General features: G+C 39.5%; 2 protein-coding genes across 2 annotated transcripts; both read right to left on the reverse strand.

The window, feature by feature from the left end:
* Positions 1–608: 608 nt before the first annotated feature.
* Positions 609–4,857, reverse strand: LOC137273576 (uncharacterized). Its single transcript, XM_067806325.1, has 4 exons — positions 4,752–4,857; positions 3,430–3,559; positions 2,407–2,527; positions 609–932 (listed from the first exon to the last, which is right to left on the reverse strand). Exons 2-4 carry the CDS (start codon positions 3,518–3,520, stop codon positions 674–676), a joined length of 471 nt encoding a protein of 156 aa, XP_067662426.1. The 5' UTR covers positions 3,521–3,559; positions 4,752–4,857; the 3' UTR covers positions 609–673.
* Positions 4,858–10,097: 5,240 nt separating this feature from the next.
* On the reverse strand, positions 10,098–13,250 carry LOC137273577 (uncharacterized). Its single transcript, XM_067806326.1, has 4 exons — positions 13,232–13,250; positions 12,498–12,618; positions 11,202–11,322; positions 10,098–10,589 (listed from the first exon to the last, which is right to left on the reverse strand). Exons 2-4 carry the CDS (start codon positions 12,586–12,588, stop codon positions 10,397–10,399), a joined length of 405 nt encoding a protein of 134 aa, XP_067662427.1. The 5' UTR covers positions 12,589–12,618; positions 13,232–13,250; the 3' UTR covers positions 10,098–10,396.
* Between the last annotated feature and the right edge of the window lie 2,907 nt (positions 13,251–16,157).

Genomic DNA, 16,157 nt, shown 5'->3' on the forward strand with positions numbered 1-16,157 from the left:
TTTACTTACACCGCACTCAGCAGTATTCCAGCTATTTGGGTGCAGTCTGTAAATAATCAAGCCTGGACTAGACAATCCAATGATCAAAGCATAAGCATCGATCTAAGCAATTGGGCTACACTTCAGACAACGGAGTGGAAAGAGTTGACCTACTACATCTTCACATGTGGAAGTTGCACACGTGGCTGTTCTACCAGCAAGTGGTATCCTTTTAATCAACACCAGCTCTGTGAGACTTTTGCAGAATACGTCCTACAGACAAAAATAATTGTTTAACAGACTGAAGTTAAAATATTTACACAGTTCAGTGTTTGTTACGAGGGAGGAGGGAGGAACGCAAAGAGAGGAACAGCCAGGTGTACGAGAAGTGATGGAGACGACATAGGTAAGGCAAGTGAATCAATAACTCTGTCGGCACTTGTGTTTTTCGTACACCTGTCTACGAGATGACTGAGCGATTACAAAAGACCCGACCGATGGGGTTGCCAAAGACCAGGGTTCGATTCCCCAAATGAGTTCAATATATGTGAAGCCCATTTGGTGTCACTCGCCGTATACTGAACTCATTCACTCACAATAAAACAAAAGTACCATGTAAAAGTACCATGTCAAGTTTTCGTGTTTATTTGTCGCTTAGCTACTGCACATATTTTCTGGCACCATCCCCAAAATACTAAAGGGGAGGTTCAAAATGCTCAAGGGGAGGTCCAAACTCATCAGACGGAGCCCCGTAAGGCTGAGGCGGAGGAGGAGGCCCAGGAGGATGCCCAAAAGGCCCATGCAATGACCCAAAAAACCCAGGCGGTGGTCCTTCTTGGAAAGGTTTGCAGTCCTTGGTGTGATCTGTCGAAACTACCAGCCTTATGTCACATCCATCTTTGACGACATCGCATCCGTCTGGTGCCCCGAATACACCCGCATTGTACCCAAATCTGAATAAAAAAGAAACAACGGGGTTTGTTCGTTTTTAGATTTAATACACACATTTCAAAAAGATACATATATTACGTGGGAATGCCATGTAGGTGCAGTGCGAAAAGTGGGAAACCTACTATCGTCAACCTTGGTCAATCGGTGCATTTCAACTTCGTATCCTTGATTTGTATAGTATACTGAACAGTAAAAGAAACTCAACTCTGTTTTTGTCAAGTTTGTAAATAAAAGACGTAAATATAAACGCTTAATTACTTTCATAAGATTTCAGTTTTTCGAAACTTGTGTTTCTTTTGCTGTTCAGTATGTTTCCAGCAAATATGACACTTACGTAATGCTTAAAAAACAAACTCCATACCAAATTCTGTCCATCATGTTTAAATGTATAAAAAAAATAAGAAGTAAATTTAACACTATTTCGATGCTCATCTCATGATCTTTTTATAGAGGAAGGTAGATATGTAAATATTAACAGAGAACATAAAATTTGTAATTATGTAATTCAAATGCAATTGAAGACCAACATCATTTTCTTCACATGCACCCAGACCATGGTGAGTGAGTGAGTGAGGGGTGAGTTTAGTTTTACGCAGCACTCGGCAGTATTCCAGCTATATGGCAGCGGTCTGTAAATAATCGAGTCTGAACCAGACAATCCAGTGACCAACAACCTGAGCATCGATCTGGGAAATTGAGAACCGATGACATGCGTCAACCAAGTCAGCAAGCCTGACCACCCGATCCCGTTAGTGGCCTCTTACGACATGCATAGTCGCCTTTTATGGCAAGCATGGATTGCTAAGGTCTATTCTGTCCCGGACCTTCGCGGGTCCCTGGCCATGGTAACCTTCGAAGCAAATATATAAGAAAAAATATATGTCCACCCAAACAGGCTTAAGATTTCACTACTAAAGTTCAAATATCAATGAAAACCTGTTCATGTATAATGTTTTACCCATCTGTACACAGAAAGTGTATTGTTCTTTGAACGTGTATAAACCAAATGTATATACTACCCATCGAAACGTACTTCACTTATTTCAGTCAACTTGCCAAATATTCCAAAATGTTTAAAGGAACTGTTTACACATGAACTGATGCATTGTAAACCATATTCACAGCACTGAAAATATGATTGTCAAGAGTACAATAAATGATGAAATTTGGTGAAAATAGGCAAAGTCTTAACATCGCAGCAAAACACAGCTGTTCACATGCAGGATATATGCATATGTTTTTCTGCAATTTGATGCTTGCTCTTCATGCTGTTCACGTGCATACGATTTGCAAGGTTCCCGCAAGTTAGTGGAGAATTTCACCTTCGATATAACAATATTTGAAAAACAACTAGTGAGTGCTTTAAATGAGTTTAACATTTTGAGGCGTAGTATATATAGTTCACTACAAACCTGAGGTCTCTGTTGAGTACCAGAATAAAAACTGATACTTGATTAGAAAATCTCAGTTACCTACCCCTCGCAGAACAGTCCGCTGCTGGAGCATTCACATTGCTCACAGTCGGCGGTTCTCCACATGGAATCAGGGAGCATGTTCACGCCCTGGTATTCACAGTAGACCAATTTCGTTCCAAACTCTGAAAGAAAAATGTCCGTCCTAATATGCCGCATAAACAATGGGGTCATCTTTGCTGAATATTTGCACCTGGCAAAACACAACGTAATCTCCCTTCTCCCGATCTTTCACATGAAACATCATAACTGCTTTTTCATTCAATTTTTTTTTGTATAGGATAAAATGATTTATTCTAAAAAAACATACGAAAAGATAACCAAATGGCATAGGCCTCTCACATATACTCTTTAAAAGGGTAGGTGAACTTCACGTTTCATTTACGATTACAAACATTGGGTGATATATCGGGGTGAATCAATGTTCATGTGATAATGATAAATGCTTTTAGAGTGCATCATCACTTGCACTTCCTAATGGCTATAGTTGTTTGTACAGTACTCGCTCAAGAACGATCATTTTATATCACGTGAAACGTTCATTTTCAAATATAAAAACGGGTAGAATCAAACACCAACAACAGTGTAATGCAAGAATATTAATAAACATTAATCGTTTACAGTGTTTTACCGTCAAATCCAAGAATCACACCACTGCACGTGCATAGGGTTGGTGCGTTGTGCACGTGCATCCGATCGTTGTGTTTAAGTGTGGTGGTAAAGAGAAATGATTTTGCGTTCATATGATGCCTGTGTTTGAAACGTTTCTTAACGCTTATACATGAAATTTAAAAGTGCAGGTTCCCCTAGTTTTGTTAAGAGTATATTTACCACTATGGTGTACCCTAAGGGCCCTGCTATGGTGCCGACATACATTCAAACACTCCCCTATCACAGTTGTTTGCCAATGAAAGCACAACTCTTCACAGTAAACTGTTGCACCTGAAACCATCGAGCTATCGGAGTCCACCTAATCAGACGTAAATGGGGTCAGTCCTGGGTGACCTGAGAGAGTGACTATACTCACGGTTAATCTTTTCTGTAGGCAGTTCCAGATAGCCATAACCTTGGGTAGACATGACCATGCCAAGAAGAAGGGGAAGTGCTTTCAGGAACATGGCATTGAGATGGATCGTCCCCAGACAAGCGAAAAGTAACTGCGGCAGACAAGAAAGACTGTTACAGGAGCTGTCGGTATAAACGCACTATGACTGGTCAACCATAATAGCTTGCTCTTACCTTATGTGAAAGTACAACTGAAGTGGGTGAGTGAGTGATTGAGTTATACTAAGCATGGTTTTACTCCTCTTTTACCAATATACTAGCAATATCGAGGGACGCCAGAAACGGGCTTCACACATTGTGCCCATGTGGAAACTGAAATGATTACTCAAGAAGAAACAATATTCCACGGCACATGATACAATCTACCTTGTAAATGATTAACGCAAGAACAAAACGTAGGGACATTAGTTCATCCACATTTAAGACAGAAGAACCTGTCGAGTGTCTTGACTGCAGTGAGGGAGTTTAAGTATGATGTTAATAACCTTGGGTCATTGCAAGATGTAAACTCGTTGCGTATGAAAACGACCACAATGACATTATGCTTATTTATGGAAAACAGACTGATACGAATTCAGTTTGAAAACAATCAGACCTTAGTGTGACAGCCATGATCATGACCTTTGAATCGGCGATCATATCATTGCAAATGTATATGAAGAGGTTTACAAACTGCTTACATACTAGCAAGTATTGTCAGTGATATTTTGCAGTTGGCATAATGATCGTAAGTACATCACATGACTTATCATGAGAGCAATACGAATTGCCAGTGTGCTCTGAGAAGAGATGTTTTAGAAGCCAAACATCTTCCTGATTGGTGTGGGCTACCAGTGCACTACGCAAATGAAGAGTCACATCACAGCCACACTGAATCGCTGTTAGAAACTTTAATTAGATGTATTAGGGGTATCGTTAAACACATGTTGCCTTAGAGGTAATGTCTTATTTTCCAAGAGTGCAGCACGATGTGCTGCTTTTTTTGTTTAGCGATGCACTTAGTAATATTCCATCTACATGTATACTGCAGCGGGCTATAAATAGAAAATTCATTGATCAAAACGACGACCATCGTTCTACGCATGTCTTGTCATGATATGGCCAAAATATTGCCGATGTGATGCTAAATATTGACTCACTCCTTGTGACAAACATAGGTTACAATGATTAATTCTATCCCGAATTTTCAGGGGTTTGGAAACAGTCATTAATTACAAAATAAAGGTGTGAAAGAAAAAAGTCTGAGTGCTCGTCTTCACCGTCTCCTCAACAACAACGACTTACCTTTTCAGTGTCTGTGACAATGACCTATGTATCAATGCCAATCAGAGGAACTCTGAAGCATTTATAGTTTTCTGCCTTTGATCCACTCCGATCCATAATTCCATTTAGCCAATCAGCATTCAATTCAAAACTTGTTCATATACACTGCTGTTCTGTTACAATAGGTAATCATTGGTAGTTCACCTGGCACGAAGTGACAGGGCATTCTTTAGGATAACTGGTTTGGTGACTTTAACGCGTATTCGTACCCAAGTAGGACTGCTTACAAACACTCTCAAACCCATAAGGCAACAAATGTTGTTACCATTATATGTGCAGAACTTTATGCCTCCTTTGGCAACTTCTAGCAATATGACGGAAGAGGACGCCCACCATTAGCATCACACCGCAACAGATAACTCGGTATTACGTACGTTCTGCATGCTTTTCATCACATAAACTCTTTCACATGTTGTTTTGGTCACTATTTCTATACTAAATAACTATAATGCTCCAATTTGAATGAATATGCACAGTCATGGCTTTTCACAAACTCATGGCTGTCATTGTCGTCATGTTAAAAAACCTATTCAGCATTAAAATATTTTTCTCAAATGTTAATACTGGCTTGCAAGGTGAGCATATCCTGCCCAAGCATTAGGTCTAGATCTGTTTTCACCTGTATTAATTAGGGAACGTATGGTATGGGGCAAAAAAGAGAATTATTCGTCACCATTAGATTGAAGTATCGCACAGTTATTTCTGTGTCATTCAGGTGAGCTACAGAACATTGTAGCTTCATATCATAAATTAGAATCCGTCAGCTCTCCTGACGCGGCACTGCACATAAATATTCACGTGAGCTGTAATCCTAAAACCAAATTTTTGTTGTTGTTGGACAGATAGCATACATGTATTCATCAAATATCTTTTTGTGACATATTTTATTACTAACTCGCATTGTAATTTTAAAAGTTTGAAGAAAACACCTGCTGGTGGAGTATATATATTACTCTTCTTCATGTTCAACTCATCAATGTCATTTTCAAGACGAGAGCATTTAGAACAATCCTTTCTATGTCCAATTCCTACTGAAATTAGACCCGGCGGTGTTTTTCACGTCAGTGGTCATGTTATGAAAACTCAGAAGGTTGTGACATGATGTATGGTAATAAGGTAATACAATACTAGCTGCTCGCGTTCTCAAAGAACCATACAATCCACAAATCACTCAAACAAAAATGAAAAGAAGTACTATTGAAGTATCGTATTGCATGTTGTTTGAACTATCAACGGCTTCTTTGCCTGGGCGATGAAATATTGCTAAATGTGACGTTACACAGGAGAAATATAAGATTCTTCATCTTGTTTGAGTGGCATTAAGAAACCTTAGAGCATGGGAGTTGTGGTGTAGTGTCTTGAAATATACATGTTGGTGGAACATTGCATAACAGAAATATGTTCTTTTGAAACGATTCCTACTATTAACGGCACAGTTTTAGAATTTATTTTAAGATTTTCTTACAGATGAGCATAACTTAGTTACCTGTGCGTAGATTCTTGATAATGTCACGAATAGAACAAATAAACCCTTGCGGATGGGATCACGAATTATGTTTTTCTGTAAGTGTGTCATGCAATGGTGTGCACATTTCATCAAATGATAACACGTCATTGAATCTACTTCTTTCTCAAATTGAAAAAAAAAGATCATTTACGTGTTTGAGAATCGATATCGAGTTGTCTTAGATAGGTTCTGTGCACGTGAAGAAAAATCACAAAATCACACACAGTTTTCATGCAAGCGGGAATGCGTAGTTGATCATATCATGCTTTGACAGCATCCTCAGTGTTTACCAATATGTGACCCAATGATCACTCAGGATTGGTATATGTGTGAGGTTTTACACCGCTTTTAGCATTGTATCCACGTGGGGACACAGAACCCGATTCTAAACCACAAGGCTAACCCACCAGTTGCTGCCAACACTACGGTTTTATATAAGTATATGCCCATACTCCCATATCTATCTGTCTCTCTCTCTCTCTCTCTCTCTATATATATATATATATATATATATATGTATGTATGTATGTATGTATGTATGTATGTATGTATGTATGTATGTATATATATCAGGTTGTGCTGGGACGATATAACCAACCAATAAGAAAGCCCATGCAAGTCTAGAAAATATGGCAAGCCTACATACCCCTTGCTTCGGGTGAAAATCAAGAAAGCTCCATTTCATAATATTATTTTTTATAATATTTTTTATGTATTATGATATTTTTCTTTACTATGAGCTTTTTCCAGCAAATTGTGTTCAGCAATATACCAGCTATATGGACCGAATACATCAGTGAATGAATGCTGCTTTACCGCCCATCAGTAATTTTCAAAATGTGCCCATAAAATGAACATTACTGAGAAGGCTGGCCTCAAATAATATCAGTCACACATCACAGATAAGCAAACAAAATGACAGTTTCGCTAAGTGCTATATATTTTCATAAAGGCCAATTCTTTTTCTGCACCAGGCAATCCAGTGATCAACAGCATGAACATCGATTTGCGCAATTGGGAACCGATGACATGTGTCAACCAAGTCAGCGATCGTGAGACAAGCATAGTCACCTTTTAAGACTAGCATGGGTTGCCGAAGGCCTATTTTACCCCGGACCTTCACGGGCCGCCCTTTTAAAGGAAACAATGAGTTTCTATTTGTATTGAATAAAGGAATTTTTCGATATTCGACCATCTTTTCCTTTATCCTCAAAGATATACCTATATCTCGAATCGATAAGCGGAATTTACTACTTTCTCCCAAGCGATTCGACTCATTGAGATTAAAACTTCATCTAAACATGAACGTGGGTGACGGGCCTATCGATCACCACTCATGACACCTACCAGATCTTTATTGTTGTTTCTACAAGTCAACTGAAAGCCGACTTTGACCCTCAACTAAATGATCTTGGCACAAATGGCGGACGGGGGCAAGCGTTGACCAATGATATGAGTTGGTTTGACTACACCCCCTGTATGCAGTCTTACGTCCTTGCTATTCTGCGCCATTTGTGTCCGGCATGGTCTAGATATATTGTACTGTGAAGGGTTTCAAGTCGGAGGGTCATCTCAAAATTGTCATATAAAAAAACCCAAAAACAATACCTTTAATAATCCCAGTGATACGAGCGCCTGTTGCCTTGATACTGTCGGGTGTAAAACCACAGGATAGGGGTCAAGCTTCCAACCGTTTATAGCTTGAAAGCAGGATAAACTGGCAGAATATATGATAAATTGTGATTGATATTGGATACATTCATTTTCGGACATAACAGACACTTGGCTAGATATTGCAATAGCGTATCCAGTAAGGACGACGCCATTCTGTAGTGGGGTGTGCGAAATAGCCACTAGCCCGCTAGCTCGTGGCTAGTAACAATCCAGTCGGGCTCGTAAATGTGTAACTCATTGGCCCGAACTAACTACTGAACGTTTATGGGGTCATTTTGTAATTATATCACTCTCTCCGACTTGTGAAGTTATAATAGACTTTTGAATCGTGCAAGCTTATGGCCCGCTAGAAATGATCAATATATTAGCGGCATAACGATGAAACCCGTGTCATGCCGACAATATTTGAGATTTGTTCCATGTTTGTATTCTTTTGCTCAGTTTCCATATTCAAGTTTCGTGCTAGTGAAATATTTTCTGGGCTTGTAACTTTCTTTCGCAGCTTCTTCCTTTCTTTCCCGACTGGTTAGCAAACTTTGGAAACTATTTCGCACAGTGCAGTGGGGTAGTTTATCCTGTTCTATACTCACTCATACTCCTAAGCTATATGTATATGCATGTACATAGTGCGAGCCTTCTGAGACTCCAAGCTGCATTGTAAACCAAAGTCAGTGTGTTCTGTAATCTGTTTAATCGGTTTAAAAACATGATTAAATGGTATTTGATTCCCGGAAACTGCAAGACCATTCTCTGCGTATTGACACATAGAGACATCGGAAGCAATTGTTTTGTTGTGTCATCAACAGTGGTGAGGTCATTCAAAATTAATCATATTGTGAATGTTAGAATGACGTCACAAATGAGCAACTCCAGATGCTACCATGGGAACCAGCTGAAACGGCCAGAAGATGACACTTCACTGCTGTACCCGTACTCGATGTAAACGAGTAATATCCTTTGGTTTACTTTTTTGTTTACAATGTAGATAAACTTCATGTGTTGGCCAAATTCCAGGTGTTATTGAGTATTTGAAGCACGGGAATATTTCATTTGATTTCAGTGTATTTCAATGTATTCCCGACCTTCAAATATTCAATAACATCCGGAAAGTGGCCAACACATGATGTTTATCTTCTACCTGAGACAGTACATCAATCAGACGTAGCGTACTTACTCTGATACTTCTTTCCTTTCAGACAAGGCAACGATGTGTCACCTTTAAACATACGCTTTGCATTAGTGCAAGTGCTCCTGTCCCGTGAAAAAAACATTATTTTGGAGAATGTTTTCTTTTTCGTAGTTTTAATGTGATTAACCAAGAGGAACCAAGACAAGTTCTAGAAATGCATACAGCTTTACCCAATCATTTTTGTCCTTGACTGTGTCGTAACGCCATAACGTATCTACCATGCATTCAGTGTATATTGTTTTTAAACCCTTTGTTATGAGGTTTCTTTAATTACAATGTCACATTTAGTCATTATAGGCCACAAAAATTTAAAGTGTATTTTCACCTGTTGACAGCTGGCTCAGACGTTTCCCGTCCTTTATTTGCGGTTGATTTGTGAAAAGCCTTATGTAATTTCTATATGATTCTAGTATGACGTGGTTTCTGCCAGAAAAGTCTAGAATTGTGTAGTATGTGAACAAGGGATAGTTTTTGAGATGTGGGACTAATACTGCTTTGGAACAGCAGTCTGCTGACACTGATGTTTCACCACTCTACTCAAGAGCCCTACCACAATGGACCTGTCAACAGTCTTCAATTGATACACCCTTTCCTTGCAGAGAATATAAATACTTTGGTGAGTACAGATAGATTTGTGACCCAATATTCTGGATTTGTGACTCAATTGTATTGTACTGGAAATTTGTTGTGTCATTCATTGTAACCTTCTGTATTGTTTACTCAGTATATTATTGGATACATAGACGTGTTTGTATTCCCTTCCGCTGTTTGAAAGTGATAATTTGTAATCCGTATCACCATTCCTCATCGCCGTTGAAAGCAGAGTCGATTGTACAATTCTGTTTACATGAGGATATTTTTGGACCTTTATTACCATAGAGATGATACCATGTATGGGTATCCGGAAATATTATCCAAAAGCAACAATCGCATTGTGTCGTATTTCATTGCTCTTTTATTGTTGCTTTACGTCACACTGGGCAATTGTCCCGATATATGGCGGCAGTATGAAAATAAAAGAGTCTGGACCAGACAATCCAGTGATCAACAGCATGTTCATCGATCTACGCGACTGGGACGTGTTAGCGAGTTTGACCACCCAATCCTGTTAGTCGCCTCTTACGACAATCATGGGTTAATAAATGCCAATTCTATCTCTGATCTTCATGCGGACGTCCCAACACTATCTTAAACAAGAACAGTTGACGTTTCTTGTCATGTTTATTTGTGTCTGAGTTACATGATAGGTTCCACGCCAGGAGGAATATCAATGCCGGGCGGAGGCACGTAAAGTTGAGGCGGAGGCCCAAGCTCGAAAGGTTTGCAGTCCTTGGTGTGATCGGCAGCATCTACCAGCCTTATGTCACATGCATCATTGGCGACTTCACATCCTTCTGGTGCCCCAAACAGACCCGCATTGATCCCAAATCTAGATGTAGATGGAATAGAGATCAGTGCAAGAAAAAAACCCAGTTATTGATCAATGTCCACATTGGCTGTACGTTTGATTTGTTTGTTGCCGCACGGAGCAGTATGGTAGCCACAATCTATATGGCAGCAGTCTGTAAATAGTGGAGACTGGCCCAGACAATACAGATACAAGTGGCATAGGATGGCTCGTGTCAACCAGGTTAGCTAGTCTGAACCCCCGATACCGTTAGTCGCCTCTTACGACAAACACGCGTTGCTGAAGACCAATTCTAACCCTGATCTTCACGGTTTCAGTGGATCAAAGAAATGGGTAAGCATGACTGGCCCAACTAGCAATCCGTCATTCACAGTCATATTATCTTTCCACTTAATGTGTTCAAACACAGAGAAAAACATTTATGTTATATAATGCAGAAATCATTGTTGATATGTCTGAACTTTATAACAGATACAGCCCTTTGGAATATGGTCGTTCCGCGCATTTCAAATGAAAAACTTTATAATATTCTTTTTCTAAGAAAAGCAAACAAACAGAGAAACAAACAATCAATCAAACAAACAAAAACAAACAAACAAAAAAAACCCACCAAATCAGAACGCATTTTCTTACCCCTCGCAGAACAGCCCGCTTCTGGTACATTCGCATTGCTCACAGTCTGTGGTTCTCCATATCGAATCAGGGAGCATTGAGATGTTGCGATATTTACAGTAGACTAACTCCGTTCCATACTCTGAAGGAAAATAATGTATTTCTATGCCTTCTTAGAAGAACACTATTTGGCTGTTTATTTTTTAGAAAGCACAGTATAACTTCCTCTGTCAACGTGTCATAATGATATCGGAAAAGGACATACTTGGTATTTAGAAACAAGAGAACTAGAAAAGGACAAAGGTCATGGATGAAAACTTCTTTATTCAAGTGATGTTACGTTTCCATACAAAATCGTGTATCATTGTTATTTAGACATGGTTTAAAAATCCACATCGAAGCGTCGCATAACCTGAAGAAAGAAGCTGTCCATCCACAAAGTGTTTCTTTATCTGACTCTCCCACTTCTGAATGTGCAACTCCAAGAAGTTATACCCAAACTACTTTTTCCCATTTCTATACAAGGACACAGTGCTGTTTCAGGGCAAATGGGTTTTGCGAGGCAACCAAGTGTGGATCATGTGTTTCCCCTGTGAAGCATCATAACTGACAGTGAGTCACAGACTAACGGGGGATGGTTCATGTAAACACAATGCACTGAACGGCATAACAAAAAAGAAATAGTCTCAAAAGGTTGACAAACAATAAGTATGTTAAATACTGCTGAACGCTTCTCAGATTTTGTCACCCAACACGTTTATACAATTGCAAGTTAAGAGAGGGAGTTTGTCACATCGGCAATATTTCAGCCATACAGTGACTAAATCAAATTATTGATTTACAGTAACTGAAAGTAGATATTAGAATCCTGTCGACGAAGCATAAGGAGTGTAAAACAATTATATTATCATCGATATGAATTTAAAGATAGTAATTAAACCTAAAATATTTTAACTATTAATGACAGTATACTAAAGAAGACCATAGACGTCTAACGGCTGAAGTTAGATCACCATACTAGGGACCACGCGGAAGTATCAGCGCGATGTGGGACATAAATCTCCAAGAGACGTAGGACACTTTAACATTCACCACTTATCTGCGGGAACTGGTATGGCGCTAACAAACTTTCATGCAGTATCAGGTGGATCTGGTTAAAATGATCGATACTCTATAATCGACAATATATACCTATCGTCGATAGATAGAATTACTATTTATTATCGATATTAAAACTGTGTTGTCGATAATATCTTACTTCAACTTCTGTGAGAGAAAATAGTTCTTCTGTTCTGTTAGTCATGGTGCCGTACTCACGGTTAGTCTCTCTTGTAGGCAGTTCCAGATAAGCATAACCTTGGATCGACACAACCATGCCAAGAAGAACGAGGAGTGCTTTCAGGAACATGACTTCGGTACTGATCTTCTCCAAAGGTAACTGAGGCAGATGAGAAAGAATTTTACTGTTTAGAATAGTTGTATGACTTGGGCCACCGGTGTGGCAGGATAGGCTAACCTTTCCGCGAACACGACGTCCAGATTGATCTTCTCCAGACAAACGAAACTGGCTCGAATGAGAACAAAACGTTGTCGGGTTAATCTGTATTATGGTTTGGGATATTACCATCGGAAAATCATTAGGTAAGAATTACCTGCTTGCTAACCGTAATCGTATTTCTTTATATGTATAGAATGTTTACGCCAAGCACTGAGAACGCTGCATATCTTGTCAGGCTTTAATATTTCTGCTTAAAGGTTCTGAGATATTATAAACATCAAAGCTATGTACATTCAGCAACAGAGGTCTTGGAAGGTCGAAAATGACGTGTTGTTTCTGGGGAGGTCTTAGAAGGTCGGTTTCGTTTAGTAATGTTGTAAACATGCCTTACAACAGATTCATGTGAACAGTGAGAAATTGTTTGTGTTACTACTAAAGCTTAGACAGCATATGTTCACAACTTGTATTCACACTTAGCCACGAAATACAGCAAATATATAAAGATAATATTTAGATGGATACAAACTAGCCATCAACAAGAACTGTGACTTACCTGATCAATATATGTGGATTGTCTTGCTGCTAAGAGAAACTCTTCAGTATTTATAGTTTACTGGCTACGGTCTGGAATTTATTTTAGCCAATCATCATCGTTCACAGAACGAAAATGTTTGAACATTCACTGTGCAGCTGTTGTGACTTGTTATTTTTCGCCTGTTTGGTAATTACGTAGAATTTTTGAAGATAAGGAAAGTTGAGCACGGAGGGTGTGGACGGGTGGTCGTGTTAACTCCTGACAGTTTCCTGAACGAGTCCTACCCCACAAAAAACCACATGTGATACATGTGTTCTCAGATTAGCCAAGTGAGTTTTTCAGAACTGCCCCTGTTCACTCATCAGAAAATGGGTACCCGGTGGGATAAGACATATGTATGTTAACGCATCACAGGCAGCTTGTGCTATCTAGGGTTGTAATAATGAGATAATGGGCTTTGAGCGTGCCCCTCCGTGGCGCTTAATTTATACTTTGTCATGCTGCATTGATCAGTCCAACAATCCATGTGATATATAATTACAGCTGTACTTTGGGTGAATAACAATTAAGTGAGTGAGTGAGTTTAGTTTTACGCCGCACTCAGCAATATTACAGCTGTATGGCGGCGGTCTGTAAATAATGGAGTCTGGACCAGACAATCCAGTGATCAACAACATGAGCATCGATCTGTGCAATTGGGACCCGATGACATGTCCCAACCAAGTCAGCAAGCCTGACCACCCGATCCCTTTTAGTCACCTCTTACGACAAGCATAGTCGCCTTTTATGGCAAGCATGGGTTGCTGAAGGCCTATTCTACCCCGGGACCTTCACGGGTCAAATAACAATTAAACAAACGAACAAGCAAACAAACAATAAAACAAGAACACACAATATAATTAGAATAGTACGACCGACTCTGCATGTATGTGTATTCCTTGTGATGAACGCTACACCATCGAGGATTTTGGGTTTGTGTGGACTTTACAAGTGCCCGAGAGTCACATTATTAAGCAGCAAGCCTGGAAAATCTGTTACCCGTGTACACGGGAATATCATAATAAAAATCTTGAAAGAAACCTGGAGCCTGTATCATAATCTGGAAACATGTGTATAAGTTAGTTTCTTGGTTTTAAATTTATTCGAGTCGTCATAACTATCATGTCCCTTACTGTATTTAGTTTGAACAGCAATGAAAACAAATATGATCTGTACATTTCATCTAACGAAAATTGATATGCATTTCCACTCTTCAAACAGGCACTCACTTGTACACAGGCACAAAATATTTTTGTTGAATAGGATTGACATGGTGAGGTTTTTGGATTACATAACACATGAGGCAGGTGGTGTTAAACATTGCAGTGTCATGTTTCAAGGAAAAACAAGCATGTAGAATATACATATTACATCATCTTTCACTTCTAATGCCACGACATCTCTTTACCTTCAACGTCATACTATATCATCCAAATTGTCAAAAGTTTGCTGAAATTCGACACAACGCATTCTTTTATGTCGATATTTGCGCATTGCGGACTCTGATGTATTGTAATAACGGTAATATGATAATAATCGCTGACGTAATGTTGACTTTCATGTCATTTTTATCAAACGTGTTAATAACATATTTATGGGTCATCTTAGACCAAGGGGTGGTGTGGTAGCCAAGTAGTTAAAGACTCGGGCTTGATTCCCATTCGCGAACAATGTGTGAAGCTCATTTTTGGTGTCCTCTCCATTAATGTTGCTGGAATATTGCTGGGTGGTAAGAAACTCTGAAACTTAAGAGTAACTCTCACAAAACTCTCAGTATTTTCTACACTTAGGAGTAATTTTGATTCTATGATTTTTTTTTATAAATACATCTCCAGATCTTTAGGGACTGTAACTGTATAGGGCTTGGTGTAAACTGAGAAATCGGGCAGACTTTGACGGATATTTATAATGATTAGTCATGCCTGTTCATTCATCCATTTGAGCAAAAGGAACGATTTCAATGTTGCCAGAAATATAAAATGTGTCAACGTCTAAGGAAGGGATGAAGTGCTTTGCTATATATAATTGCTTGAGGAGGACAATGAATGAGACATTCTGGGTTAAAAAGGAACGTGTTCTGCAGAGTTTTTCATTCCCCAGGGCATGCACATGTTGTCACTACACATTACCTCCAGTATAACTGGGCATGGTGGGCGAGCTGGCTAAGACTCCAGGCTAGTGATCCAGCGAGGTTTCGGTTTCGGGATCGAGCCCACCTGTGACCGGGTGTAAAAACCTTGGAGTCAACTTTGTGTGCAGACTCTCTCAGTGTTGTCACAACTCCTAGTGTACAGTACACAACCCCGTGCACTTAAAAGAACAAACGAATCTGTTGGTATATGACCAGATGGTGGCCACATGAACACGTGCATACACCTAGTTGCGGGTACAGCAACGTGCAGTAAACTTGGACAAAGTACTGCTAGTATGTGTCCCAGTCCACCCAGTCCACCAACTGGGTACCTCGTTAGGATGAGAGAGCCACAATAAACTCGGCGCGCCTAGTGGCAGCAAGAGTTGTATACTCCCCAGGGAGATGAGATTGAAATACAATGTGCGGTTGAGAATGACATCCAGTGATCGACGGAAAAAATACAAGCGCCTGGAGCATGCACTAGTGCGTGGATATGTGCGCTATATTAATATCCTAACTATCTATCTAACTCTGACGCAGTTGCGGATCTATCTGGACCATTCCTGTTGAAAATCAGACACATATGTGACAAGCTATAACACACCTGGATCTATTTGCTTTTTTCGAATTTTGTGTTGAAGAGTTTCATTTCGACCATTTTATTGACACATTCCAATATGTAATGTCTTTTCAAGAGTTTGAGAGTAGGCCAATTTACACGACCCCGTTTATAATTTCATAGTCATCGTCATGGTCAAAAACATGAACTAG

This window comes from Haliotis asinina, chromosome 2, assembly GCF_037392515.1.
Source record: "Haliotis asinina isolate JCU_RB_2024 chromosome 2, JCU_Hal_asi_v2, whole genome shotgun sequence".
Classification (NCBI taxonomy): Eukaryota; Metazoa; Mollusca; class Gastropoda; order Lepetellida; family Haliotidae; genus Haliotis; species Haliotis asinina.